At 46.1% G+C, this 27049-nt stretch overlaps 1 protein-coding gene across 14 annotated transcripts in view; it reads left to right on the top strand.

The window, feature by feature from the left end:
* Positions 1-26342, top strand: part of NCOR1 (nuclear receptor corepressor 1) — a gene marked incomplete at its 3' end in the record, with an annotated part of 141940 nt that extends 115598 nt beyond the window's left edge. For 9 of the 14 annotated variants that reach the window (XM_079904393.1, XM_079904394.1, XM_079904388.1 and 6 more), the window contains 19 exons: positions 789-929; positions 2212-2295; positions 2790-3046; positions 3322-3682; positions 5373-5600; positions 7678-7887; positions 8317-8466; positions 8807-8914; positions 11121-11286; positions 11579-12069; positions 14480-14608; positions 14971-15128; positions 15291-15514; positions 17940-18086; positions 18833-18975; positions 22787-22840; positions 23284-23505; positions 25811-25990; positions 26143-26342. In XM_079904393.1, the coding sequence (XP_079760519.1) occupies positions 789-929; positions 2212-2295; positions 2790-3046; positions 3322-3682; positions 5373-5600; positions 7678-7887; positions 8317-8466; positions 8807-8914; positions 11121-11286; positions 11579-12069; positions 14480-14608; positions 14971-15128; positions 15291-15514; positions 17940-18086; positions 18833-18975; positions 22787-22840; positions 23284-23505; positions 25811-25990; positions 26143-26342 (3653 nt within the window). The remainder of the gene's footprint in view (positions 1-788; positions 930-2211; positions 2296-2789; positions 3047-3321; positions 3683-5372; positions 5601-7677; positions 7888-8316; positions 8467-8806; positions 8915-11120; positions 11287-11578; positions 12070-14479; positions 14609-14970; positions 15129-15290; positions 15515-17939; positions 18087-18832; positions 18976-22786; positions 22841-23283; positions 23506-25810; positions 25991-26142) is intronic. The other 5 variants (XM_079904399.1, XM_079904396.1, XM_079904391.1 and 2 more) reach the window with 3 other exon arrangements.
* Between the last annotated feature and the right edge of the window lie 707 nt (positions 26343-27049).

Below are 27049 nucleotides of genomic sequence, written 5' to 3'. Positions count from 1 at the left end.
AGTGATTAACAGTGCAGAGCCCATACTACGTGTCCCCTGAGTGGTAGCTAACATCGCCAGCTGTGGTCATTTGATTTAGCCTAGGAAAAGAATCTTTGTTTAACTTTAATAGAATCACTTTTATTTTAAAGGGGTACCTATTTTATGTGTTAAGAATTAAGGAATAGATAATAGTCTGATAATCCTAGAAAGAGTATTGAATTTAAATGCTGCTTAAATATAACTATTTTAATGTCTGTATGTATGTAAGCATTTATCTTTAGGTGTATCCTTAAGTTTCAGTTTTAAATTGCATGCTGTTCTGAGTAGTGAGATGAAATCTCACGCTATCCCACCCAGGGTGTGAATCTCCCCTTTGCCCACTGTGTCCACACTGGCTCAGTCAACAGTGACTTTCGTGAACCGCAGTGCTGTGTTCAGTGACCCTTATCTGAGCTTTCAGATGTCAGGATCCCCTTCCAGCATTCTCATAGCCCACTGTCCATAGTACCGGTTACTGTGTGTAACCACCTAGTAATTTATCTGTATCTGCCACTACTGCTGAGTTTCATGAGGGAAGGGACTTAATTTGTTAACCTAATCTGCAAGCCTGGTTTATGCCTGACACTCAATAAATATATTTGAGTGAATGAAAACATTTTTTAAATGGCATCTGCACAGATGTATATAGTAGATTGACCAGTTTTTATATATATATTTTTTGTGAGATTATGAAATTAAGATAACTTATTTACCATACAATAGGCCTTGGGCTCTGTCTGAGCAATACTTGTGTCTATGTCCTGCAGATATTAAGAATGCCCGAGAAGGGACGAGGAGTCCGAGAACAGCTCATGAAATCAGTCTCAAAAGAAGCTATGAATCAGTGGAAGGAGCTCTAAAGCAAGGGTTGTCCATGAGGGAGTCTCCTGTGTCAGCACCGCTGGAGGGTGAGGTGTTGTTTCCAGAACGCTGTTGAGATACATTGAATTTCGTATAGTAAATTTCCATTGTTGAGTTAGGTTGTATTCAGTCTCTGTCATTTCAACCTGAAATTTATATCAATATATAAATGAAACTCCTATAAATATATTAATATATTACTAATGCATGTAATATGAAATATACAGGTAATATTAACATGAAATTTATATAAATGTTTAAACTTATGTTCATATCTACATATAAATCAAGTGGTACGTGGCAGTGGAGGGAAGTAAAAATTAAACATAATTGGTCATACCGTAGGTAACTGTTAGAATGCTCATATAATTTGTAGATTATTTCTTTTTGAGTTAAGTGAGTTTAAAAATGTGAAATTCATCATGAGAACTTTGTTTTTATTGTGAGGCAGATAGATAGAGTGGTATAATGGACAGAGCAAAGACATGTATTTGAATCCTAACTTCACTCTTTCCTGGTGAATTTCTCTGTGTCCATTTCTTGCTCTGTAAATTAAGGGATTGTACCTACCATTGTGTGAGGATTAGAGACAGGTGTGCAGTCTTGTGCTGAGCATGTGACGTGCATTCATCAAATGATAGCTATGGTTTTGTTTTGTTAATGGCTCACTTTCCTTAAATCTTAACCTACCTCAATTATTTTATTTTAATCTAGATAAAATACTAAAAACAGTATAAGGACTCCTCAATCTTGAAGGCCTGTGAAATTTTCTAAGAGCTGGATTTTCTCTGTAGTTAAAAAAAAAAAAATCTCACTTTTCTTTCCTTGATTCAGATTTGTGGGCAGTATAACATGAAACTTCTTAGGAGGTTATTTACATCTCTTTCATTTTGATTTGCATGTTTCATTTAATATATTTTACCTTTTTTTGAGGTATCCATCTTTCATGTTTTCCCCTTCTCACAGGTATATTTCAGAGCTAAACAATGATTTCCAATCCCCCTATATTTTCTCTCACCTCTGTCAGAAAGCACTGGGTGTTTAGATTTAGCTTTGAAAGTGTTGTTCTTTACTTTTTGACTTACAATAGATGTCTTCTGTGGCCATTTTCTATTTAGGAAAATGTTTAAAAAGAAACGGGTGATGTCATGTTGGGTACTTCCAACTTTTGTTATTGTTTCCATGATATTCTTCTGAATAGTTTGCAAATCTAAAATGGTACCCCTTTCTCCATGGAGCTTTTGTCAACAGTACACCCTCTAAGAACAGTGTGCGTGAACTGACACCCGTGTTGTGTCTAACTCCGGAATTGCCTCCTTGTTTTGAAAGGGCTGATCTGCCGAGCATTACCCAGGGGGAGCCCTCACTCTGACCTCAAAGAAAGGACTGTGCTGTCTGGTTCCATAATGCAGGGTAAACATTTTGCTCATTTGCTTTTATTCATTACTGCCTCACTGGCAAAGTAGTTTGAAATTAATGTGCAGTGTGTGATATCTGAAAAAGATATCTGTTTTTCAAGATATCTTCCCTTTTGAAATATTAGGTATTTAAATCCTGATTATAACTCTTCTTCTCTGAGTTACATAGTGTATTGGAAGATGATAGTTGGCTAATCTTTGAATATAGAGACACCTTCATTATGTAAGAACAGTTCTGTGATTGTGATGAGCGATGTATTAAATCTTGAACAACACCGCCCCCCCCCCCCGCAAAAGAATGGCCGATGAGTATTGATTTATGGATCTTTTGTAAACCAAAAATTGATTAGAAACTGCAAGATGGCAAGGCATTCATTTTTTTATATTGCGGTAAATTGTGTGCAACAAAATTTACCATTTTAACAGTTTTAAGTGTATAATTCAGTGGCATTAATTTAATAAGCATGTTTCTTGAATCCTTTTTTGAAGGCACACCAAGAGCGACAACTGAAAGTTTTGAAGATGGCCTTAAGTACCCCAAACAGATTAAAAGGGAGAGTCCGCCCATACGAGCGTTTGAAGGTGCCATTACCAAAGGAAAACCTTACGATGGCATCACCACCATCAAAGAGATGGGGCGCTCCATCCATGAGATCCCACGGCAAGATGTTTTAACTCAGGAAAGCCAGAAAACCCCAGAAGTGGTGCAGAGCACGAGGCCCATGGTCGAGGGCTCCATCTCCCAGGTAGCCATTCCGCTTCAGACTGCAGTGCGACTTAAGGATTATCAGTAGTTCTTATAAGCATTATAAGTGTCAGGTCTCTTGGAAGGAAACATGAAGGTTTGTGTCTGCTTTACCCTTAGTTGTTCTGGTGTGGGAGAGTGTGCAGCTTCAGCTCAGTGGACCTGTGATGGAGACCCACACAGACAGCAGCCGTCGTTGCCGCGAGCCCGACGTGGCCTGCGGTGGAGAAGCGGCTGAGCTGTGGCTGCCTGTGACGCCTGTCTCTTTCCCTGTAGGGCACACCCGTCAAGTCTGACAGCAGTTCAGGCCAATCCGCCATCAAGCACAACGTCAAGTCCTTGGTCGCGGGGCCTAGCAGACTGCCCCGTGGGCTGCCTCCACTGGAAATTAGGCCAGAGAGCATAAAAGCGGTCGAACGGGGAAAATACGAGGACGTGAAAGCAGGCGAGCCTGTGCGTTCCCGGCACACGTCGGTGGTAAGCTCTGGCCCCTCGGTTCTCAGGTCAACGCTTCACGAAGCCCCCAAAGCACAGCTGAGCCCGGGGATTTACGAGGACGCCAGCGCACGGCGGACGCCGGGGAGTTACGCCAGCACTGCGCCCAGAGGCTCGCCCATGATGAGCAGAGCTCCCGATGGTGTGTTCCTCCCGTGTCCTTGTCTGACGTCTGTGTTGTGCTGCCCACCTCCGCCAGCAGCACGCAGCCCAGTGTTGGCTCCAGGTGGTCGGAAGCGCCGTCGGTGGTGCTTGATGCTAGGGCTCTGGAAGGCTGGCTGCCACATTAAAATAGGCGTAATTGTAGGTGAAATGCCTAATGTTTTAACTCGATGCAGAGTATGGTGGAGTCCAGAAGTGCTTGAGCAAGTAATGCTTAGAGTAGATTTTCAGCTAACCCGTGAGGTTTTCTGGAAGTCAGTCTGGACTCCTGGCTCCTGGGCGCCGTCTGCTGTGGGGCTGAACATTTAAGCTGTGGAGCCAGGCTGCTCAGGGTTGAATCAGGGTTCTCCTTGCTGTCCTAACTTGGACCCGTTCCTCAGGTTTTCTGTGCCATAGTTTCCTCATCTGTGAATTGGTGGTGTAATACTAAGGCTTATTACCTCATTGGATTGTTCTGAAGATAAAATGAGGTGATAGGTTTAAAGAACTTGGAAAGAATAGCGCCTCGTGTGTAGGAAGGACTCAGTTACTGTGCGCTATGGGTACAGTTGGCACTGCTGTTAGCGCCACGACCCCACACCTCCTTGGGGTTTATGCTGCTGGCAGGTAGATCAGCAAACTGAGAGGCATGGTTTTTACCAGGTGGTCCCTGAAGCAATCCAAGGCCCTTAAACATGCTTCCACTTAGCATTTTTGGCTGTACTGCGGTAATCATTTATCGCTGGGCTTCTGTGCAGGGTCCTGGGCTGCACTCTGCGAGGCTGTGGGCGTGAAGGATGTGGGCGGTGGGAGGGGCGGCACGGAGGGAGGAGGAGAGGAAAGCGCCTGTTTGGGGGCGCAGAGTGAACCCAAACCTTGTTGGCTCTAGTTACGAAAGAGGAGAAGTGCCCTGCAGAGGGAAAGGCTCTACAAGTTAGAGCAAGTTGGGGTGTGAGGGGATGTACTAAACCAGCCTGATTCCTTGGTTTTGACAGGCAGGTTTGTGTGATCATAGCAAAGTTGACATTATCAAAATCTGAAGGATTAGGTGGTGCTGACGGTTGCACAACACTGTGTGTGTATTACTGTCACTGAAGTGTACCCTTCGTAATGGCTAAAATTGTAAGTTTTATGTTCCGTGTGTTTTACCACAATCATTAAGACGATAGAGGGTGGTGGCTGGTAGCACTGATGGGACGATCAAGCCTCTCTGGATACCGTCATGTAGAAAAGAAGCAGCTGGGGCAGGGAGGAGACTGATGCTGGTAAGAAAGTCTCTGGACGTACAGAGTGAGGAAACACAGTGTAGCCTAGCAGGGGCTGGCAACGCAGGCGCGGAGAGTAAGCTGAGGTTTGATGCATGCAGGATCAAGAGAAATTAGAATACCAGGTTGCGGAGACAACGAAACAGTGTATAGTGGGGTTTAAAGAGGAGTGTCGAACGTCGCTTTCAGCCTTAACATTAGGCGGTAAACCCGGGCTGTGATCCAGAAGGGGGCAGTGTCCAAATCACAGAGGTGCCTGCCAGCTCTTCACATTTGCATATTCTGCAAGATTACTGTTACATGTTTCGTGGGAAGAGAAGATCAAAATACTGTACGAATATGGTCTGTATTTGAGTGGTTGAGAAATAAACATTAACAACTTTGCTTAAGAATTTGTGGTGTTGGCCCCTTTATTTTTTCTTGCAGTTACGATTTCTTCTAGCAAGTCTACCAGTCATGAAAGGAAATCGACACTGACCCCTACACAGAGGGAAAGCATCACAGCGAAGTCTCCAGTTCCTGGGGTAGACCCTGCAGTGAGCCACAGCCCTTTTGAGCCGCACCACAGGGGCGGTGCCCCAGGGGAGGTTTACCGGAGCCATCTGCCCACACATCTGGACCCAGCCATGCCGTTTCACCGGGCTCTGGATCCTGGTAAGCACCGTGTGTAGTAATAACTGAAAGCAAAGAAATAACATACCTGTGTGGCTTTCTAGACTTTCTGTTTATTAAGGTACAGTCCACAGACAGTTGCATGGGTCATTAGTGTATATAGTTCAGTGAATTTTCACAAACTATACACCCCATGTAACCAGCTCTCAGATCAAGACACAAAATATTACCAGCACCCCTGAAAGAGCTAAAAATACTAGGAAAGCTCTCTTGTGGAAAGCTCTCTTGTCTGATGGCATTTGGTTAAGCTGATAGGAAAAGTGGGTTAATGTGAAGAACTGTTTTTAAATGACACATGCATACGTTATATGTTTCAATTTACAGCAGAGACATGCATTCACCAGTGTTCTGATCTCAGGTCAGGGGCCACTGATTAAACCTCACCACTGTCTTTCTTGTATAAATGATACATCTCCAGGTTTGGTTTTTTAAGTGAAGTTAGAATTTAAAGACACTTCAAAGCAATCTAAATACAGAATCCTTCTAGATTTTTTTCCCAGTCTTTTAAAATTATCTAGTCTATACCTAATTCAGCTTCTATATTGAGTCTTTCCAAAGCAGTCAGCTTAGTTTCTGGAGAAACCACTTTTTTTGTTCTTCTCTCATAGATTTACAGAGTTTTTCATTAAGTTACACAATTACAGTAGCAAGTACAGCTGGAAGGAACTTTTGAACAGACACCACTGACTTTGAGTAAACATGGCTTTGGTCAGTGTAGAAGCGTGTAGGTTTTCTAGAGAGCAGCCTGCACTGGGCACGGTGATGCTAGGGGCACCGGGCAGTGGACTCTGCACAGGGAAAGGAGTCCCATCAGCAGGTTGGTGCAGAGTTTTTGCTGGGCTGTGATGATGTCAGTACCATCACGTTGTCGCTTGAGAACGTTCAGTTTCAGAGGAGCCCACACCTGGTTCTTCAGGGCCTGTCTCCAGAACCAAGGCAGAAGTTCCCACTCACACAGTCAGCTGACAGATTCAGCTGGGAGTTCTAGAGGAAGGGGACGCAGACACTCCCGAAAGCTTGTTGTTTGTTCTTCTAGGGAGAACATATATATATATATATATATATATATATATATGACAGTTCCTTCAAGCTCTCAGACAGAAGCACATGTTTTTACTTTCATGTAGTGTTTATCATAGTCCTTTATTTCACTTGCTTGCCACTGTTGAGCTTGAGCTGGATGATCAGTGTTTTGAGGATAGAGGCATTATCTTCTTTTATTTCTTCCAGTTTTATTGGGATAGAATTGACATACAGCACTAAGTTCCTTGTGTGTGTTCTGCTCATTTACCACACCTCCAGCTTCCTAGCATCTGTGTCACGCTCTAACCTAGGGTTAGAACAGCTGCAGCCTCTGGCCAGATCCTGCTGCTGCCTGTTTGTGCAAATAAAGTTTTATTAGAACACAGCCACACCTGTCTGTTTATATTTTGTCTGGCTGCTCTCACACTGTAATGGCAGAGTTGAGTTGGTACGATGGAATGGTCCACAGAGCCTCAAATGCTGACCACCTGGCCCTTTGCTGGCTAATCTCTGCTTTAAACAGACATGCTAATTAAATGCTTGTAGACTAATCATTCTTACCCCCAGAAAAGTAAAGTTACTATCTGTTACAAAGTGTTTTCACACATATTTCCATTTAGTTGTATTAGATGATCGGTACTATAAAAAATTATTTTCAGACACAGCTTTTGGAGACTTCAGGTGAAAAATCTAATAAAGGTCCACGTCAAAGATTGAAAATGAAACTACTGGAGAATTTTTTTTAGCTACTGTTCTAGTGGTAAAAAGGTTAATACTCTTGTTTTGTCTAGTCTGTCTTCCCCCTTTCCATTACGTCTGCCATTAGAATATTTATATTCACGTTGCTGGTATGTCAAGGTCTAAAAGGAATCCACCAAAATCCTGTATTCCCCCGACCCCCGGCCCCATGACAGCTAGAAGTTGATTGTGCACATAGCTCAACAGATGGCTTTTTCCCTTATTTTTTCTGTGGGTGATGTTTGGCAAATGAGTTCTACCCAGACTAAACTATGCCTGTCTCTTTTCTCTCCCTCAGCAGCTGCTGCTTACCTGTTCCAGAGACAGCTGTCACCAACTCCAGGTTACCCCAGTCAGTATCAGCTCTATGCGATGGAGAACACGCGGCAGACGATCCTCAACGACTACATCACCTCACAGCAGATGCAAGTGGGCCTGCGCCCGGACGTGGCCAGAGGGCTGTCCCCCCGGGAGCAGCAGCTGGGTCTTCCGTACCCAGCAACCAGGGGTGTGTGCCTTTGCAGACTCGAGCATGTGCGCCCAGGGTTTCCTAGGCACTCTGATAAATGCTCGGTGGGTGGATGATGGAAAGAAAGAAAAGGCCATTCCTTCTCTCCATAGCCATTAGCCCAGGAAGGCAAACAAAGTGATCCATCGAGGTGGGCTGTTTTGGCAACACTGATATATTGAAACCAGACCAGTGTGCTCGGGGTTTGAAGCCATGGTCTCACCAGTCTCCCTCCCTCTTTCCTCTCTCCACGTCTTTGGGTGCTGGTGTGGGGTGCAGTACTTCATATCCTTCTCTAGATGGAGATGGTCTTACTGTTTGCAAATTGTCATTGGGTTTTAGAGATAAACAAAATTAAAAAGCCAGGTATAGTTCTGTATCTTTAGAATAACAAATAAAACATAATTTTGTTGTATTTCTTTTGACTAGGAATCATTGACCTGACCAATATGCCCCCAGCAATTTTAGTGCCTCATCCAGGGGGAACAAGCACTCCCCCCATGGACAGAATCACTTACATTCCTGGAACACAGGTCACCTTCCCTCCGCGGCCGTACAACTCTGCGTCCATGTCTCCAGGTGGGTCTGCACTCACCCCTTGCTGGTGTGAGCAACGTGCTCATGTCCTGGCAGCAGAGCCCTTGGAGGTGTTTGGGGTCCTTTTCCTGCATTTGGCCTGCAGTTTTCCATTTAATATTAGTTATCGTTCCTCTGCGCCGTCTGATCCCAAGATCAGGAGGGATCTTGGGAGCTTGTGTTATGCTCCGAAGTCACTCGAGACTCTTAATAGAACACACTTCCTACAGCTCAGCTTTGGAGCTTCCTGAAAATCTTTCAGTCACTCGAGAGTGCAAAACTTGTTTGACGCACCTGTACGTTGACGTTTTGTCCTCAAGTTGCAGGTTTGTGTGTTTTCCAGGACACTCAACACACCTCGCGGCTGCGGCAAACGCTGAAAGAGAGCGGGAGCGGGAGAAGGAGCGGGAGCGCCTCGCTGCAGCCCCCTCGGACCTCTGCCTGCGGCCAGGTGGGTGGGAGGCCTTGTGCTCGTGCGGCAGCGGGTGCCGGGGCGACCTCGCAACCGAGAGTTACCAGGCAGAAGGCGGTGGTGGCGCTTAAGTGGAGGTGCTGTGCGGGCTGGAGTGGCACAGAGGGAGTGGAGTTTCCACGATGACGGTGTCGTGGGCATTTGGCCCCAGCAGTTGGGTCTGCAGAGACTGGGCACAGGGCTCACTGAAGCCGAAAGTCGCCCGGGTGAAGGCTCACAGGCGACCAGTGAAGCCGGGTGTCTTGTGGAGCTGGCGGTGAAGGAAGAGTGGACAGCATGGTTAGCAGGCTGTGTGACGGTGTGAATTACGGTCCAGCGCAGGAGGCAGGTGGCGTGATCAGGGGGGCATTTGCATGGGAGCAGCTTGAGATGGGTTAGGACCCAGGAGGCGGGTGTGGGCTGGTGCCAGGAGGACAGTGAGACCATGTGTGTCGTCCCTGTGTCTCCTGAGATAGGTTGACACTGGGAATGGCCAGAAAGGAGGTGCTTGGATGAATATTGTTAAGGTGAATCAAAAGGACTTCACAATAACTGGATAATGGGGATTGAGGAAGAGGTGAGAAACAAGATTGGTCTGCACTTCAGATAGAGCTGGATTAGTTGAAAGCAAAGTGATAGTGATTGTTTTGGCCGTAGCTAATCTGACGTGTCTTTGGAAGATGTGTTCTTATCCATGGCGTAGTTGTCATTTTATACTCTGTGAAATCAAACCATTGATCATGTCCATGTGGTCAGATACTCAGAGCAGTACTTAGGAGAACAGACAGAGCACGGAGATGGTGATTGAGAGTGGAGAGTCTGGCTTGAACAAGATATCAGGGGGGCAGGTATGCACGGAGGAGCAGGTCTGTCCCGAGATGTTTCTGGGAGGGCTGCTAGCGGTGGGGGCAGAGGGGGCCAGAGACCCGCCTGAGAGGTTGGTGCAGAACCAGAGGGTGTCACATTCCCGTGGCCACAGCCAACAGACCCCTTGGATTGAGGAGGGGGCCGAGGCCAGTGGTCACCTCCGACTTCCTCATACCATTCCTGGGGCTTTACCTCCAACAAGTCAATGGTTGCAAAGCCTAAGTACGTTTAGATGTAACCTGTTGTCTGTATATAATTCAAAGAATCACTAAGTGTGTGACCATAGGAGATGCTTTAATGAATCATGAGGTAGCACCATAATACTGATTATATGTTGATTGTATAGAAACCACGGGAATTGATTTAATTAAAGAAAGCCAAGTAGAACTAATACATAATTTTTTTAGGAACTGTATCTTAAAAATGCTTGTGATCCCACTGATGAATAACATGCATATTTAAGTCAATAAAGTACCATTTTTCTCCATCAGACATTTGAAAGGTCGATAAATATCCTGTGTTGAGGTGTGTGAAGAAACACTGATTCTTACACATTGTCAATGGCAGTGTAAATAGGGATAGCTTCTTCAGAGATGTAAAAACGGAAATAGTAACCCCACTTCTAGGAATGTGCCCTGCAGGGCACTCAGTACCGGTGTGAGGTCAGAAGGGAGAAAATTGCTCAGAAGGCTGTGCTAGGCACCTGCTCTGAAGTGAAGACAGGGGTGTTTGCTAGAGCTGCTGGCTCAAGTGGGAAAGTCAGGGTGAGGCCGAGAACCCCAGGAGGTGGGGGAGAGGGTGAAGAGGGTGAACCTGAGACCCTGTGAGTGAAGGAGCTTTGCTGTGGAAGAGCCTCGGCCAAGCGGAGGGAGCTGCAGAGCTGCGGGTGGGTGGGCAGTCTCAGGCCCTGCTGCAGCAGATGTGCATTATTTGCATTATGATACTTAGATAGTTGTTGCAAACTTGATTTTGGAAATGAGAAACATGCCAGAGTTTGAGGAAAAATCTGAGAAACGAACTTATCTGAGTTGTATTAGTGCTTCATTATTGGTGTTATTTTTATTTCTCTTTGGATTCAAGATAGAAACTTGTCACCAAAATGGAAATGACAGTAAATGGTAGCTGACGATTTTGTTTCAAGTTACCAGTGTGGTTTTATTGCATCTTTATTGGAAAACTCTTACAGAATTTATTTCTAGAAAGGCCAGAAAGCAGAGTAGCAAGTTTCTTCCCTTGTTTTCCTTTCTCCTATTTAGGAATATTAGGAAGGCAACGATTCCCCAGTGATGCCGTCCAGCCTCTTCCTTATGGCTTGTTTCTTTGTCCCTCTGCCCTGCAGGCTCAGAACAGCCCGGCCGGCCCAGCAGCCACGGCTACGTTCGCTCCCCGTCTCCTTCAGTCAGAGCTCAGGAGACCCTGTTGCAGCAGAGACCCAGCGTTTTCCAGGGAACCAACGGAACCAGCGTGATCACACCTTTGGACCCGAGCGCACAGCTACGGATCATGTAGGTCTCTGTGTACACTTGGATCAGAAATCCCCGTCTTCTGCACACACGCTTTTAAATCTGTGACTGCAGTAGTCTAAGGAGGGTGATGTTTCCTCCTGCTGCGCACTCTGTTTGTTGCAGTCCATCCGTCCCCCCTGCCTGCCCTGCCCCACCACACACACACAGACACACACACACCTCCCTCCCTTCCTCCCCGCCCCCCCCCACACCCTTCCCTCCCTTCCTCCCCCACCCCCTGCCCCCGGGAGAGTCTCCCCTTCACAGACTTCTGGTTTGGTTTTATTTTCAGGCCGCTGCCTGCTGGGGGCCCTTCCATCAGCCAGGGCCTGCCGGCGTCCCGTTACAATACTGCTGCGGACGCCCTGGCTGCTCTTGTGGACGCCGCAGCGTCTGCTCCCCAGATGGACGTGTCCAAAACAAAAGAGAGTAAGCATGAAGCTGCCAGGTTAGAAGAAAATTTGAGGAGCAGGTCAGCAGCAGTTAGTGAGCAGCAGCTAGAGCAGAAAAGCCTGGAGGCGGAGAAGAGACCCGGTCAGTGTCTGTACGCTTCTTCAGCCCTGCCGAGTGGCAAGCCCCAGCCCCAGTCTGCAGTAGTTTACTCTGAGGCTGGGAAAGAGAGAGGGCCTCCTCCAAAATCCAGATATGAGGAAGAGCTAAGGACCCGAGGGAAGACTACCATTACCGCAGCTAACTTCATAGACGTGATCATCACCCGGCAGATTGCCTCGGACAAGGACGCGAGGGAACGTGGCTCCCAGAGTTCAGACTCTTCCGGTAGCTGTATGTATCTCAACCCGGCCTCGCACTGTGGTACCGAGTACGGAATTACTTGATTCTCTAGGGAAAGCAGAACCATACGGTGTAAAGAAATTCTAATCTTGGCAGTAAATGTAATGGAAAGGTTTTGTGGGTTAGGGGTGCAAAGTGTCTTCTGCTGTTATGACTCTTTAAATATCAGTGTCTTAAGTGTACCTGTCAAGGTGTTTTCCATGAGAAGCCATGCCCTTTGTGGAGATAAGGTTGGAAGGGAGATAGAGGCGGAGCTCACTAACATCTTCAGGCTCTGGAAGGTGATGGATGTGTCATCAAGCGCAGCGCTACCGAGGCCTCATTCCTCAAGAAACGTTTCCTAGGATGTGATTCAGTATTTAGGCCAATACCCCAAAGCCTCTAGTGTTCTTTTTCTAAGATACAGATTTTTTAAAAAGCGGGACCACTTTGTTGGTAATTATTATTATTGGTAATTGGCATTTCTTGCAAGTTGGATTTTGACCAAGTCTGGTTAGTCACTTTGATATCTACCCTGTTAAGTGTAAGAATTCACAAATCTACAGTAAAATGCTAGAAAAGTTACTTTAAATTTATTTTTAACTACAGCCTAAATTCTATATAGAATTCCTGAAGGAACAGGCCAGTATTTAAACGAGTATCCATTAATACTGAAACCTCTCATTTCCAGTAATGAACTGAGTAGAGTCGGAGACAATGACCTGTGGGCCCTGTGCACCAGCATGCAACGCGTTGTTCTGTTTAGTTTAGTTAGTTCCACGCCTAGTCGTAACCTATTTGGGTAAATAACCCCATTGCTGAGGTTTTTGGAGACAAGTCGGGGTGGGGGCAGCTTGGTAGCCTGTTGTGTAAATGAAAGACATCCTTTAGCCTGGACTGTGAAAATCAGCCCAGTAGGTATTATCCATGCAGAAAATTTGGAAGATCCCTAGTTCTATGACTAGGCCTTTTGGAGGGAAGTCACCAGCACACATCTGGTGACCCAACCTGGGGCCTGTCGAATGCTCGCTAATCACCCGACAACACTTCTTTTCAGTTTGCGTCACAGAACGTCTGAGAGCAGAGAGTCTGGCTGCTTTTCTGAGTGTTTATCTTTTCATCACTGAGTCAGTTCCTTGCGTGAAGCCCACAGGCTCTTCACAGTTACCAGCGTGCCCTCCGGTTTTTCGTCTCCAGAGCCTCCCCACCCCCTCTTCAGGCGTCAAGAACAGTGTGCTCCCAGAGTAGCGCCAGGCCTCCCGTGGCTGTGCATTGGATGTGGGGAGCAGATTAGGAGGGTGCTGGCACATGAAAAGCGATGAATACCCACTGCAAAGTAGTATCAGTTACTTTGAATATAGTGACTTATTTTAGTTCTCCAAAGATAATTTCCACCCCAGTTAACAGGTTTCTGTCCTGAGCATACTAGACCCAGGTTACTGCAGCTTCCGTGGCCTGGTGGGGGGCAGGAGAGGGCTGTTGAGATGAGGTTGGAGGAGTGGGTGGTGGTCTAGTAGCAGAGTTCATTCCCACCTTCTGCCTGTGTTCAGGACCCATCACCGCCTGACCACGCTTGCTGCTCTGGCCAGGGTCATACACCCTTTGGGCCTCTGACCGTTTCCTCAGGTGCTTCAGTGCACCCAAAGGTGCACACAGTGCTCGCGAGTCAGAAGGTTCCTGAGCAGGAGGTCACAGCCCCCTGACGCCCCCGTTCTTGGCTCTCAGGCCATGGCAGGACTGAGAAAAGTACCTGGACCCCTACTGCATAGACCCCCGGTTTCCTTGGGAACCGCATTATAGAAGGGCCCTTCCCTGGCATGTGCATCCTCCCTTTCTGCTAACCCAACGGAGTGACTTTGCTTCCCTGCAGACATTCCCTACCATTTGTTTATCTTCACAGTGTAGCGTGGTGCTAAAAAGTGGGAGAAATTTTTGTCAGCAGTACTCAGTGACTTGAGAAAATCATTATGTGATGTTACTTAATCTACAGCTTTAAAGTCGTCCTGGTAAAGAAGAGCTGACTGTCCCACAGAATGGAAACGACTGGAAACAGTGGACTGTTGACATCTACTCTCTCGTTGGTTTAATCCCTTCTGATGAGTTTCCTGGTGATTTTCTTTTCCAGCCCCCAGGAGAACGTCAAGCTCTGTTTCTGTTCTGCCTCACCTAAAGGTCTTAGAGCCCACAGACTTTCAGGAAACTCCGTACCCTGCCAGGATTAGGAGTCCGAGGAAGCGCCTACTGACCTTTGACACCATGCATTGACCTCGTTGTGTTTTTTTTTTGTTTTCCATTGACCTGAGGTGCCATTGAACATTTCTCAGAGTAAAAACCGAAAATTTGCGAATAGGTTTGAAGAGCTTGGACTTCCGAGTCTTTTTATAGGATTAGTTTTAAAATAGATTCTTTTCTTTTCTTCAAGTATCTTCTCACCGGTATGAAACACCTGGCGATGCCATTGAGGTGATAAGCCCTGCCAGCTCCCCCGCGCCGCCCCCCGAGAGGCTGCAGGCCTACCAGCCGGAGGTCGTGAAGGCGAGCCAGGCAGAAAGTGGGTCTTTGCGTGTTTTCACACTTCCTTCTCCTTGCCTGTCCAGAGCACGTTAAGAAATAGCCCGTTTTGTTTGAGAGTAGTCTTGTATGAGTCTAGAAACATGTAAAACTTTTAAAACTGCTCTAATGGAAAACGGTTTTTAAGGCCATTACTGATGACTTTTTTGTGTATATTTTAATGAAAGTAGTTGATATTAGTTTTGTTTGCTAGTCTTCTGATGTCTCTCAGTGAATAAATATTTTTTCTTCAAAATTAAGATATGAATTCCCTTCCATGTGTTTCTCTGCGTTATGTTTAATCTTTGCTCATGAGTGAAAGGCGGGCATCCCTGGAGTAAGACATCTGTCTGTCCCCATTAGACGAAGCCTGCAGGCAGTACGAAGGACCGCTGCACCACTATCGGCCGCAGCCGGAGTCGCCCTCCCCGCAGCCGCCGCCGCCCCCATCTTCACAGGCCGAGGGGGTGGGGCAGGTGCCCAGGACACACCGACTCATCACACTTGCTGATCACATCTGTGTAAGTTTCTCACTCTTCTTACTAGTTTTTTTTTTTAAAAGAAAGATCATGTAGGAGGCACATTTCACGTAGAATCACAATAAAGTTGTCTAGATTTTTTACGCTACACTTTCTTGAAAGTACTCAATGGCTCTAACTAATTCCTTCTTCTCTCACGCACAGCAAATTATCACGCAAGATTTTGCTAGAAATCAAGTTCCGTCACAGCCTCCCCAGCAGCCTCCCACTTCTACATTCCAAAATTCACCGTCTGCTTTGGTGTCTACACCCGTGAGGACTAAAACATCAAACCGTTATAGCCCAGAATCCCAGTCTCAGTCTCTTCACCATCAAAGACCAGGTTCAAGGGTCTCTCCAGAAAATCTTGTGGACAAATCCAGGGGAAGGTATGGTCTTTATTTTAAGCCATATGTAAATTTCCCAACAGTAAAACAGTTTGTATTTCCAAGTTAGGAGATTCATTTCTTATACCTAAAGTTATTTTACCTTCATTCCCTGGAAAGTGTAAATGAGGGTTTTTCCTCTGTATATTATTCTTGGAATGTCTACTGGGCAGTTTGGTCCTATACCTTTTTGTTAAGTATTCACAAGTTGATTGCTCTACTCTGTGGGTTTGCAAAGACAGGAAGAATGTGTGGTTTGGTGGTAATGTTGGGACACTTGGCCTGGTTCTTCAGAATCCTAAGAATGTTCAGATGTTTAGGAAGCTGACATTAAATAATGAAAGTGAGGCCAAGAGAGGCACCACGAGAGGAAACACGTTTATATGCAGGGCTACTTGGTAAAGAGCGTGTCTTCTCCCCCAGTGCTCTGCATTTGGAAGTTTAAAAAATGGACGCAGGGCTGTTTGTTCAAGGTAGTAGACTAAGTGTTGGGGCATGTGAATTGATATAGAGCAGCATGAACGTTCATGAAGTTCATAAAAATACTGAGAACAAGACTGGGGTGTCAGGTCAGAGATTCTGCAAAGATCTGGAAGACACACAGCGGGGTAGATGACCCAGAGCAGCGGAAGCCACAATTCAATTTGCAGCAGAGGTGGTCCTCCAGTCTGCCTTCCGACCCCCCAAGTTGGCAGAGAACTTAGGGAGGAAGAATAACTTACTTAAGAAGCTGAATGTGCTCATTTGGGGAAAAAACACAACTTTATTGTGGGACTTTTTGAACACACAGAAGTAGAGAGGACAGAGTAAGATGCCACCGTGCATCATCGCCCACCTTCAAGATCGTCAGCACAGGACCAGTTTGTTTCATTTCATCCCCACTTGCCCTACCCTCAGACCGCGTTGTTTTGAAACAAATCTCAAATGACATAATCATTTCAAGAAGCGGGATGATCTTAAGGATAAGATGAAAACCCATTCTCTTTTAACAAAGACCAAAAAAACAAAGAAGAGAACTTGTTATCAAAGAAGAACAGAAAGCTATAGCAGAGTCATTCGTGGTACATTCTTGATACGAAGTACTACATAGATTTTGAGCAGTTAATGGCATTTTTGAAAAGAAAATCCTTTTGAATTTTTCACTTGTAATTTCTGCATCACTACACCTGTACATTTTTTTTTTTTTTTTTTTGCGCAACGCGGGCCTCTCACTGTTGTGGCCTCTCCCGCTGCGGAGCACAGGCTCTGGACGCGCAGGCTCAGCGCCCATGGCTCATGGGCCCAGCCGCTCCGCGGCATGTGGGATCTTCCCGGACCAGGGGCACGAATCCGTGTCCCCTGCATCGGCAGGCGGACTCCCAACCACTGCGCCACCAGGGAAGCCCTACACCTGTATATTTGAATGAGGAACGTTACATTTCTTTCATTGGTTTTAGTCAGATTACCTGGTTTTACAGTTTAAAATGTTTACAAAATCCATAGTGTTGTAAAACACCATTAACTGATTTTTCAGTCAATGAGCAAAACACAGAGGAGTTTTTCTAGAGTTTAGAACAGAATGTAAATGCTGTAAATCACATAAAAATGGCTGAGCATGCTACGTGTATAGTTAAAGTAGACAAACTACAGATTAAAATAAAATGGGCAACAACATAGAGAAGGTAGTCAAGCTCTTCATCTTTCATGGAAGGAAACTGATAAGATTCTGTTTCAAGTTCTGATACATCAAGAAAGGTATAAGATTGATTATTTAGATGATTTAGAGGTGCCCACCAAAGAACTAAAAGAAAAATGGTCAAGAACGGCCACCTCTAAGAATCGGATGGGGTGAGATTGGGGAAAGAAATGACAAGTAATACATATATAATTATACTTATCTATAATAGTAATAAAAGCAGATATTAAAGGTCACAGAGGGCTTTTAATATGTACAGTTACTAAACCAAAAACTTTTTTGGGCCCAAACAGTGTTTATCTCACACCATCCTTACAACATGGTGTCCAGAGGAAGAACATTAAATTGCAGGTGTCAGTGTGGCGCTCAAGTCCTTTGTCTTTTAACTTAATGGGGAAGTAACCTGGTAGGTCCTGGCTCGAGATCAGCAACAAGACCCTGGAGGGCTCAGCGGAGTAGCTGGCCAGGGGCACGAGGGGTCCGGTGCTGGGCAGTGACCTCCCCACAGAGCCCGGGCTGCGGCCCGTCCCCAGCACCGTCTGTTATGCGACTCCGTGTGCCTGGACGAAGCAACAGTAACAGACTTTTTCAAAATAACTAGGTACAGAGTGAGTATACGAGGCCACTTTTTTCTGATACGTATTGCCAACTTTTGGTCCTTGAAATGACTGAAGTAACGAGGTAACCAGTTCCTGTTCAGGGTAAGCCACAGGTGAGCCCTGGGAAGACTGTCTAATGTTTTGTATGTTCCAGTATCAGGCCTGGAAAGTCCCCAGAGAGGAGTCACGTCTCTAGCGAGCCCTACGAGCCCATCTCCCCACCCCAGGTTCCGGTCGTGCACGAGAAACAGGACAGCGTGCTGCTCCTGGCCCAGCGCGGAGCCGAGCCCGCGGAGCAGAGGTGCCTGTGCGCGCGCTGCATGCCTTTCGTTTTCCTGAAGTCAGTGCGTTTTTCCTCTTCCGGGTCATGTGTCAGGCGGATCGTTTTGTTTCTGTTTTCCTAGTGACCTAATGCCAGTGGATTTTAATGAAAAAATTGTAATATTTAAATAGGTCATAGAACATAATTATTCATTATTCTTCTCGAAGTTAAGTCGTCCTAGATCTTTTTAAAATCTTTCTGTCTGTGTGGTTGCTGAACCCCACTTGAGTGCTTGCTGGGCACCCGGCGTCTGGGCTGTGAGTGGAAGGGGGTCACAGTGAGCCCCTGTTTTTTCTACATTGTAGCTATTCTGTTCAAGTCTAATTGTTGCTTAGGTGTGAGTGCTTGCTATTTTATAGGCAGGTGTGCTAGTAGTTACAATTTTATTGTGCTTCAAAGTAATCCTGCTAGTAAAACAGTTCCCAGCTTACATAGTAACCCTAAATATATCAGTGCCTGTGCTGTTGAACAGACAGAATTGTGACGAGTGTTCCCATAACGTCCATTCACTCTTTGTTAAGAATCTTGGTTCTAGAGTCTCTCTATTCCAGTCCTCATTTTCTGATGTCATCTTTGTGTCCTCAGATGTGATGTCCTCACTGGCTTTTGGTCACACACTGTCGTTAGGTTGTCAGCACAAACAGATGGGAAGGGACTCTAGGACTGGTACTAGCATGGGCGCGGTGGGAGTGCATGATGGTAACACGCGTAACTGTCCCTGACAGGAATGATTCCCGATCACCAGGGAGTATAAGCTACTTGCCTTCATTCTTCACCAAGCTGGAAAACACCTCACCCATGGTTAAATCAAAGAAGCAGGAGATCTTTCGTAAGTTGAACTCCTCTGGTGGAGGTGACTCTGATATGGGTAAGTGGGATTTCTTTCATGAACCCCAATAAAATTCGCATTAATAATGGTATCTCCAGTGTTGCCTCTCGTGTAATCCTTGAGTTCGAAGGCTCTTACAGGCATCTGTCCAAGCACAGCAGATCCTGAAGCTGCTTCCCAAATGTCTGTGGGCACGAGAGGGTTTCCTGTTAGGGAGCAAGCACTTGCCTCTTTCCGCAGCCCTCCATGTTCTCTTGGAACAAGTGCCGGGTCTGGGACGTTTGTTTCTCGTGTGGGGTGGGATTAGCCCTCCAGTGTTTTCTGCCCTGGTCTGCGCTTCCTCCGTGCGGGCCGTCTCAGCTGTCTGCGGACAGGTTGTGCCCTTCCAGTCTTTTCTTTACACGCACCCCAGTTCCAGTGGCTGTCCATCAGGGGGCCTGGTTCCGAGCACTCCTGCCGGCCCAGGTGTTCTTCACGAAAAACGCTTTATTCGGCTCAGCCTTTCAGTAGGTTCTGAGTACTGTGGTAGGACCCACACTACATTCATCATTTTAAGGGGGTCTTTTTGACAACCTATGTGCTGTTAAGTTCCAATGCACTTAATGTCGGTACAGATACCAGGCCTCCCGAGATGAGCTGCCCTTGAGCCTCCCCTTGCTGTCCTTCTGTGTCCCTCCCGCCAAGCATGGGACGAGGCCCTCTGTGCTGGCTCCTTTTCTGCCCTGCCGGTGTCTTTGTGGGTGGCGTGCGAATCTGCTAGACCCGCCACCTAGGACGGTGCCGGCACCAGGAGCAGCAGCCACCGCAGCTCCACGTGCAGCACTGCAGTGCTCCAGGCTCCGTTCTAAGCGGGAATATGCAGACTCCTGTAATCTTCATACCTAAACCCTGCACACCACGTGCTGGAATCATCTCCGCTTTGCAGATGAGGAAGCTGAGACTCGGGTTTCCTAGCTGTTGCAAGTTACATAACTAGTGACTTGGGCTGTGGTTCAGACTCAGGAATTCCAGCGCCAGAGCCCATGCTTCCAGTAGTTCTGCACTCGGCATCCTCACCCAGGCCGCTGGCAAATGTCCACTGGGATAGAGCTCTGGGGCATCCAAGCCTTTCCTTAGGGTGGACATGCACGTGCCCGCTGTTTTCAGCACTCGTGCCATCACCCAGGCTTACTCGTGGTCCTTTCCTCACGTGTATCCAGTGATGCAGAAGCTGTGTGGGATGCCCTGTAGAATCCAGGCCTCCTACAATCTGCTTTACTTCTGGGCTACCTGCTCTAAACTGCCAGGTGGACGTGTGTTTGGATCTGTGACACTTCGTGATTAATAAAGGCCAAATGTCCCAGGGAAAAAAAGAGGAGCAGTGTCACTTGTTTGTGTAGTTATCCTAGCTCTTGATTACTAGATTCACTTTTTAAATGGCAACAAATTGTCCAAAAGAAATACTTTAGAAGGCTGACCAGAGTTGCCCTCAGGCTTACAGATATTCTTTCTTTCTTCTTCACGAAGAAATTCTTCTTGACAGGAAAATGCTATGTATGAATTGAAGAAGCCTACTTTATAGTTTTCTTCTCTCTTCTAATGTTTTCCATTGTCCTTAGGCAGTAGCCCGGTCATTCATTAATTCAATAATCATTTATCGAGCAGGGTGCTCTGTTGGGTGCTTTTAGAATGACAGATGGTCTCTACCCTGTGAAAATGTATAATGAAACAAGTATCTGACTTTAACAGAAGGTAAATTTTATTAATGTCGTAAGGCAAGTACTAACAAAATTTGCTTTAGTTTGGGATTTCTGATTGTGGAAAGGGACAATTAAGGGGTTGTACTAAGGAACCAGTGGGCTCGTGGGACCCCAGGCACATTGGGTTCTCACCAGGAAGTAGAACTGAGAAATCCAAGCCCTGGGCAAGCAAGACAGCTTCAATTCACCTCAGGGCTCCCACCGAGGACATCAGTGCCTTTACTGTGCAAAAAACTTCATGCTTTAAAACTTACTTTATCTGATCTCTCTGCCGTTGACATTAGTGACCCACTTCCCTCTTCCGGAAATACTTTCTCCTCTTGGCTTTCAGGGACTGCTTTCTCCTGTTCTTTTCTCTACTTCTTTGACCATTTCTTATGTGTCCTTAGAAGCTACGTCCTGCTGTGCCTGGCTCTTGGGTGCTGGTTTTCAGTCTCTCCTCTTGCACCGTATTCTCGGAGGCGTTTCATCCACTCTGGCGGTTTGCACTATGTGCCGAAAACTCCCAAACTTGTACCTCGAGTTCGGCTTTTTCTACTAAGCTCTTTGCTGCCCTCATTGCTTCTTGAACGTCTTACTGGCTCCTCAAATGTCTAAAACGACTCCCCACGCTGGCTCTCCACACAGAGGCCTCTGTTCCTCCCCACCGCCCCCCCCCCCCCGCCACCCCGCTCCACGGTTCCCTCACGAGGCTCCGCAACTCGCTCTCCCAGGTGCTGTCCCGTCAGCCTCAACGTCTCCTGAGTGCCTGTCTGCCTTTCCCTCATTTCTGAGTAATTACCATGTCCTCTCGTAAGTCTGCCCATCTGTCTTACACCAGGGGCCCTCAAGCGTCACTACCCGTCACAGTCACCTGGAGGGCTTGTTAAAACACGTGCCTACTGGGCTGCAGGAATCTCAGAAACCGGCACTTTACTAAGCCCCCCAGGTGATTCTGACCTGATGGCCTCAGAGAGCACCCCGCTGACCTGTGAGCTCCACGGGTGGAGGAAGGGGTGCATTTTAAGTCCAGTACCTTAGTGTTATCGTTGGTTGAACAATATGAAATTGTCTTCATGTGACCATTTTTTTTTCATATGACCATTTTTGATCAATATGAAGGTGATTTTATTATTCAGCCAAATAATCGCTCAGTAAATATTTGTGAAATGAATGAGTCCTATTCCCCAGGTTTTGTGGTAACTACCAGGCTGGCCCTACCACCCTGTGCTGTTTCAAGTTCAGTTCATCTACCATTTCCTGACCTGTACGTGAGGAGCCTGTACCGCATGGTCCCTGCTGTGCAGTCTTCCTGGAGCTTCCTCCTCCCGCCCGGACAGTTTTCCCTGATCCCAGAAGTCAGCGTCTGGGCTCATATGCGCTCCCCATCTGCATGGACGGGCCCCCCTTCTGGGGTCTGCACATTCTTCTCTGGGACACCGCTTGTTTATAGCCACCGACTTTACTTCCTACGTTCTTTCTCTTTCAAAGTCTCAGCATCGAGTTGGAAGATGTGATGAAAACACCGTTTATGTTCCCAAATTCCTTCTATTTCTGGCACAGTGCTTTACAAGTAGCTCCCAGGTTGTCCCAGCTGTTGTCATTCAAACTGAGCAAATGACAAAGTGCACAGTTAGCAGGAATAAACAGAACCAATAGGCAGAATCTTTATCTCATCCTGGGATCAAAAATAGTTTCTAGGTAACCACAGCAGGGACACACGCGGTCCTGTTCTTGCCGTTCACGGGGCGTCTTTCCCCCGGATCTAATCTCAAACTCGGATATTTGCAGGGTCTTCTTAGAGTCACCATCTCTTCCCTGGCGAGCCTGGGTTCCTGTTCTGAGGGCAGCTTTTCCCTCTGTGTGTTTTCTCCAGCACTGCAAAAGTTCCTTTCCTTAGCCTGGGCTGTATTATTATAGTACTCCTCCTGTTTTGATTTCTTACTTTCTGATTTCTTAAAAAAAAAAAATTTCTTTCACTTTATCTTCACTTAATGGGTGAAAAATAAAGTTGAGATCATGGAAAATAAGAAGGTTAATTTTATTGTAGGATTTTTTTTTTTGAGACTTTATCTCTTTCGATGTATGTGATTATCACATCTCAATTAACTTGAATGTTTGTTTAAATACAGCAGCTGCTCAGCCAGGAACTGAGATCTTTAACCTGCCAGCAGTCACCACCTCAGGTAAGATTCAAAAGACATTGTTTGCCAACAGGAAACTGGTACAGTAGCAGTCAGTCCAGCAAATAGGTATCGAATACCGACTGCATACAGGAAACTGCTCCAGGAAAGCTCATCGTTTAGTCAGGGAGGGAGGGAGTCAATGGCGGTAAATAATGAGTTGAGATTCAGTGAGTACTTGTTGAAAAGATAAATGAAGAAAGAGAGTCAAAACTATTAAAGAGCTAAAAAGAAGGAAGCCATCCTCGAGCAACTCTCACACAAGTGGGTGCCTGATTTAACAAAGAAAACCACATTGCCTGTGAGCTACGCTCGCTGGCCTTAGCCGGCCTCCACGTGGGCTCTGTGTTGTGGGCACCTTGCCAGGTGCTGCGTGTCCTGGGGGGGCTCCTGTCTCCCGACCTGCCCTCGGAATCAGGCAGACTCGTCCTGCTCGTCTTTTGCAGGCTCCGTGAGCTCCCGAGGTCATTCCTTTGCTGACCCTGCCAGCAACCTCGGGCTGGAGGACATCATCCGGAAGGCGCTCATGGGGAGCTTTGAAGACAAAGTGGAGGACCACGGGGTCGCCATGCCCCAGCCCCTGGGGGGGGTGCCTGGTGGTGCCGGCACCTCGGTGGCAACCAGCGGTGAGGCCCGGAGAGAGGAAGGGGACCCGTCACCTCATTCAGGTAAAGGGCTCATTTCCGTGCTCTTCTGCCACCTTTCCCAAGAAAAAGCCAATTTATACCCCAAGTTCTAACGGATCACTAAGATTTCATTTATGTGCTGAGTCACCTCTGAAGGTTTTAGTTACTTAAACCAAGTCTTTTTTCTAACCTGCTCAGACATATTAGTAATGTGAAATTTAAAAGGATGAAAATTTTTACCCAGAAAGTCACCCTTTTTGCTTGCATCTAGTCCTTATCTGTATACATACATTGCAATTGTAATACAAGTGCAATTTCATATTCTGCTCTTGAATCAAAGTAACTTACTATTGTAATAAAAATGACAGGCTCAGTATAAAAGAATTTTAAGCCACAGAAAAGAGGGAAAAAAACCAGATCACATCGTCCAGAAAGCTAGTGGTGGTGTTTACATAAAAGGACAGCTTATTGCAATGAGGTAATTGTATGCATCCTGTTAGAAGCAAGCACACAAGAACCAGGACTCTGCTCTTTCTGCGTGTATATATAAGCTTTCTTCTTAATCCTTTATATCTTAAAAACTACCTGAAGGTCAGTAACATTTCAAGTTTAGTTTATTTTCCTGTTATGGTCAAACAGACGATCTCACTAAGGTTAAAAAGATAAAGAGATTAGGGGCTTTAGTTATTTATTTTTAAATATATATGTTAATTTTAGGACAATATGAATTTACTTCCTGCTCTAAAAGATGAGCCACTGTCTCCCATCTCTGCTCTAGCATTCTGATTTTTATTGATTTTAAGTGTGTGTGTTTTAAGGTTATAGTATTGGTGACTTACACAGTTACAGTTATCCTGGTTACATAATCTTTCTATTATGGTGTTTCTTTCTGGTAAGGTTTTCACACCCTGTTTTCTCCGAAAGGCTGCTGTATCCTGAGGTGCGTGCTCGACAGTGTCTTCTTGTTGCCTTTATGTTTGAGACGGCAGTTTGGCAGGTTATGATACTCAGCACGTACTTTTCTCAAAATATCCCGTAGACACTGTTAGGCTTTTTTCTGGCATTCGTTGTTGTATAAAAAAATAAGACCAAATGTCTCCCCCACCACCACCTTTTTTTGGTGGTGACTCTCTGCCCAAAGAATCCTTTTTTTACCTCGATTTCAGTAAATTTATCATGAGTGTGTTAGTGCTCCTCACCCTGTTGCTCACAGGAGGGTGTTGCCCCTTCAGGTTGATATCTGCATTCAGGGAAATGTTCTACCAACTGTTCCTCTTAGTTATTTTCTCTTTCTTTTGGGCCCTCCATTTCAGAAAGTTACCTTTTTGCTGGATAGGTTTTGACCTCTGTATCTGTTAACCTTCTAATTATTTTAGTCATCTTGATCTTTTTCTGTTGCTTTTACTGCGAGTCTCTCAAATTTTTCCTTTGCACTAATAATTCCCTTTCCCTCGTGTCTATTCTGACCCTTGCTGTTCTGTCTTTTGTTTCCTAAGCCCTTTCGCCTCTTTGATTTTGGTTATCTATTCTTTGAGCTTTTCTTAAACTGGCTTCATGTATTCCGAAGTTTTCTCCGGTGTTTGAATCACGTTCCCTGCCCCTTCCCCCGCCCATTTCTTTATTATATTCTTTTCCTTATCACCAAGGACTTGCATTTCTTCTTTTTCCAGATAGTTGGAGGGGTCAAAGTTGCTTTCTGTTCCTTTTTTCTGTACCTCGAAGGACTGGGGGCAGGGTGAGACTGTTCTGCTAGGGCTGAGGAAAACATTTGCTGGTGACCTGGACTCTGATCTCTTCTGAGATCTTTTTCACGTTTTGTTCTAGAGCCCACTTGGGGCTTCCCACTCCTGTGAACTCCTGCTGAGTTCATCAGCTGTACAGCCTGGAGCAGCAGAAAGGGCCACCTTGACTTGTCAGGCTCTGCTGAGGTCCAGTAGTGCCCTGAAGGGGCTTCTGTTCTACAGTTTTATTCCTCCTCTGTAAACTGGTGGGGGAGGAAAAAATGAGGATTTAAGATTTTTGTCAGCCAGCTTCCATTTCCTTAAGCAGTTTCTGTGCTCCAAGGCCAAGAAAGAAATGATGTTCCAGAAATGCTAGTTCCTTGATTACACGTTTCTGAGTTTATGGCATGAGGACATACCCCGTTTTGACTTTAGCTGCTGTAAGTAAATTCTGGCTTTCTTTTAAATGTTACTTCTTTACTTCATTAGGCACTAGGGTTTGGATTCTTCATGCTACCACTTTGCTTCCTTCACTTAGCATTAGACAATCATCGGCATTTTGGTAGATTTTAAAGTTGAGAACATAATTACTAAATATCAGCAGTAATAATTTATTTCACTTTTAGGAGGAGTTTGCAAACCAAAGCTGATCAGCAAGTCAAACAGCAGGAAGTCGAAATCTCCTATCCCGGGGCAAGGCTACTTGGGAGCTGAACGGCCCTCCTCGGCCTCCTCTGTGCACTCGGAAGGGGACTACCACAGGCAGACGCCAGGCTGGGCCTGGGAGGACAGGCCTTCCTCCACAGGTAAGGAGCTGCCCGGAGTCCGAAAGCAGCCGACGTCAGTGCCTCGGTTAGCGCTGCTTCGAACACCGCTTCCATATTACAGCCTCACTAGGGGGGTCCACTGTCCAGAGCAGAAGCAGAACGCACATAACCTAACCCTCCTCCTCCCGCAGGCTCGACACAGTTCCCCTACAACCCCCTGACCATGCGGATGCTCAGCAGCACGCCCCCTGCGCCCGTCGCCTGTGCGCCCGTCGCCTGTGCGCCCGCCTCTGCCAGCCCCGCCGCCCCTCACCAGCCGAGCAGGATCTGGGATCGGGAGCCGGCCCCGCTGCTCTCCGCGCAGTATGAGACGCTGTCCGACAGCGACTGACCTGCGGGAAGGGGTCCCGGGGCCCCCTGGGTGGGGGAGGGGCTCTAGTTTCTGGTGGTCTCAGTTTTAAGTGCAGGCCAAAAGCCTGCCCTCCTAGGACTTGTGCCCAGAGACTTTCCAGGAGAGCCTGGGCCACAGACGACGACGAAATGATGGAAGTTTATTTCAAGAGTCAAATGAGGGGAAAAGGCTGCCCTGATACAGGCAGTTCAGTGGATCATAATAATAGTGGAGGGTTGGAATGTAGAGTTTTTAAAAAGTGGGTAATTCCTGTTCTTACATCTGTTTGTAAAGAAAATCATAATGTCTTTAAATCACTCTTCTGTAAATAGATGACCTTTTTGCAGTGTTTCCCCTCGCTCTAGTATCTCGTGTACTTATATTCAAATCAGCGCATCAACTTGGGGGGTAATTTTTAAAAATCTCGTCTTTTTAACCTTTGCCTTCTAAACAACCTCATACAGCCCAGTTATACAATATTGGCTGTCACGGGCATTGTACTTTTATCCAATTTTGTTTCCTCCAAACTCAGATTCCCAGTGATGTTTAAAATCTTGTGATAAATGTTTAGATTTTTAACACAGACCCTGTCATAAAATCTGTACGTTAACGTATTAGGGTCAAAAGGAGAAACAAAATTCTGCCATACTGTAAATCTCCAGTGCAGGCTTTAATTTTTTTTTTAATTAGAAGCACTGAAAAAATAG

Source organism: Stenella coeruleoalba (assembly GCF_951394435.1).
Source record: "Stenella coeruleoalba genome assembly, chromosome: 19".
Classification (NCBI taxonomy): Eukaryota; Metazoa; Chordata; class Mammalia; order Artiodactyla; family Delphinidae; genus Stenella; species Stenella coeruleoalba.
The sequence above is the reverse complement of the archived record's forward strand: the minus strand, read 5'-3'. Positions and strand labels throughout refer to the sequence as shown.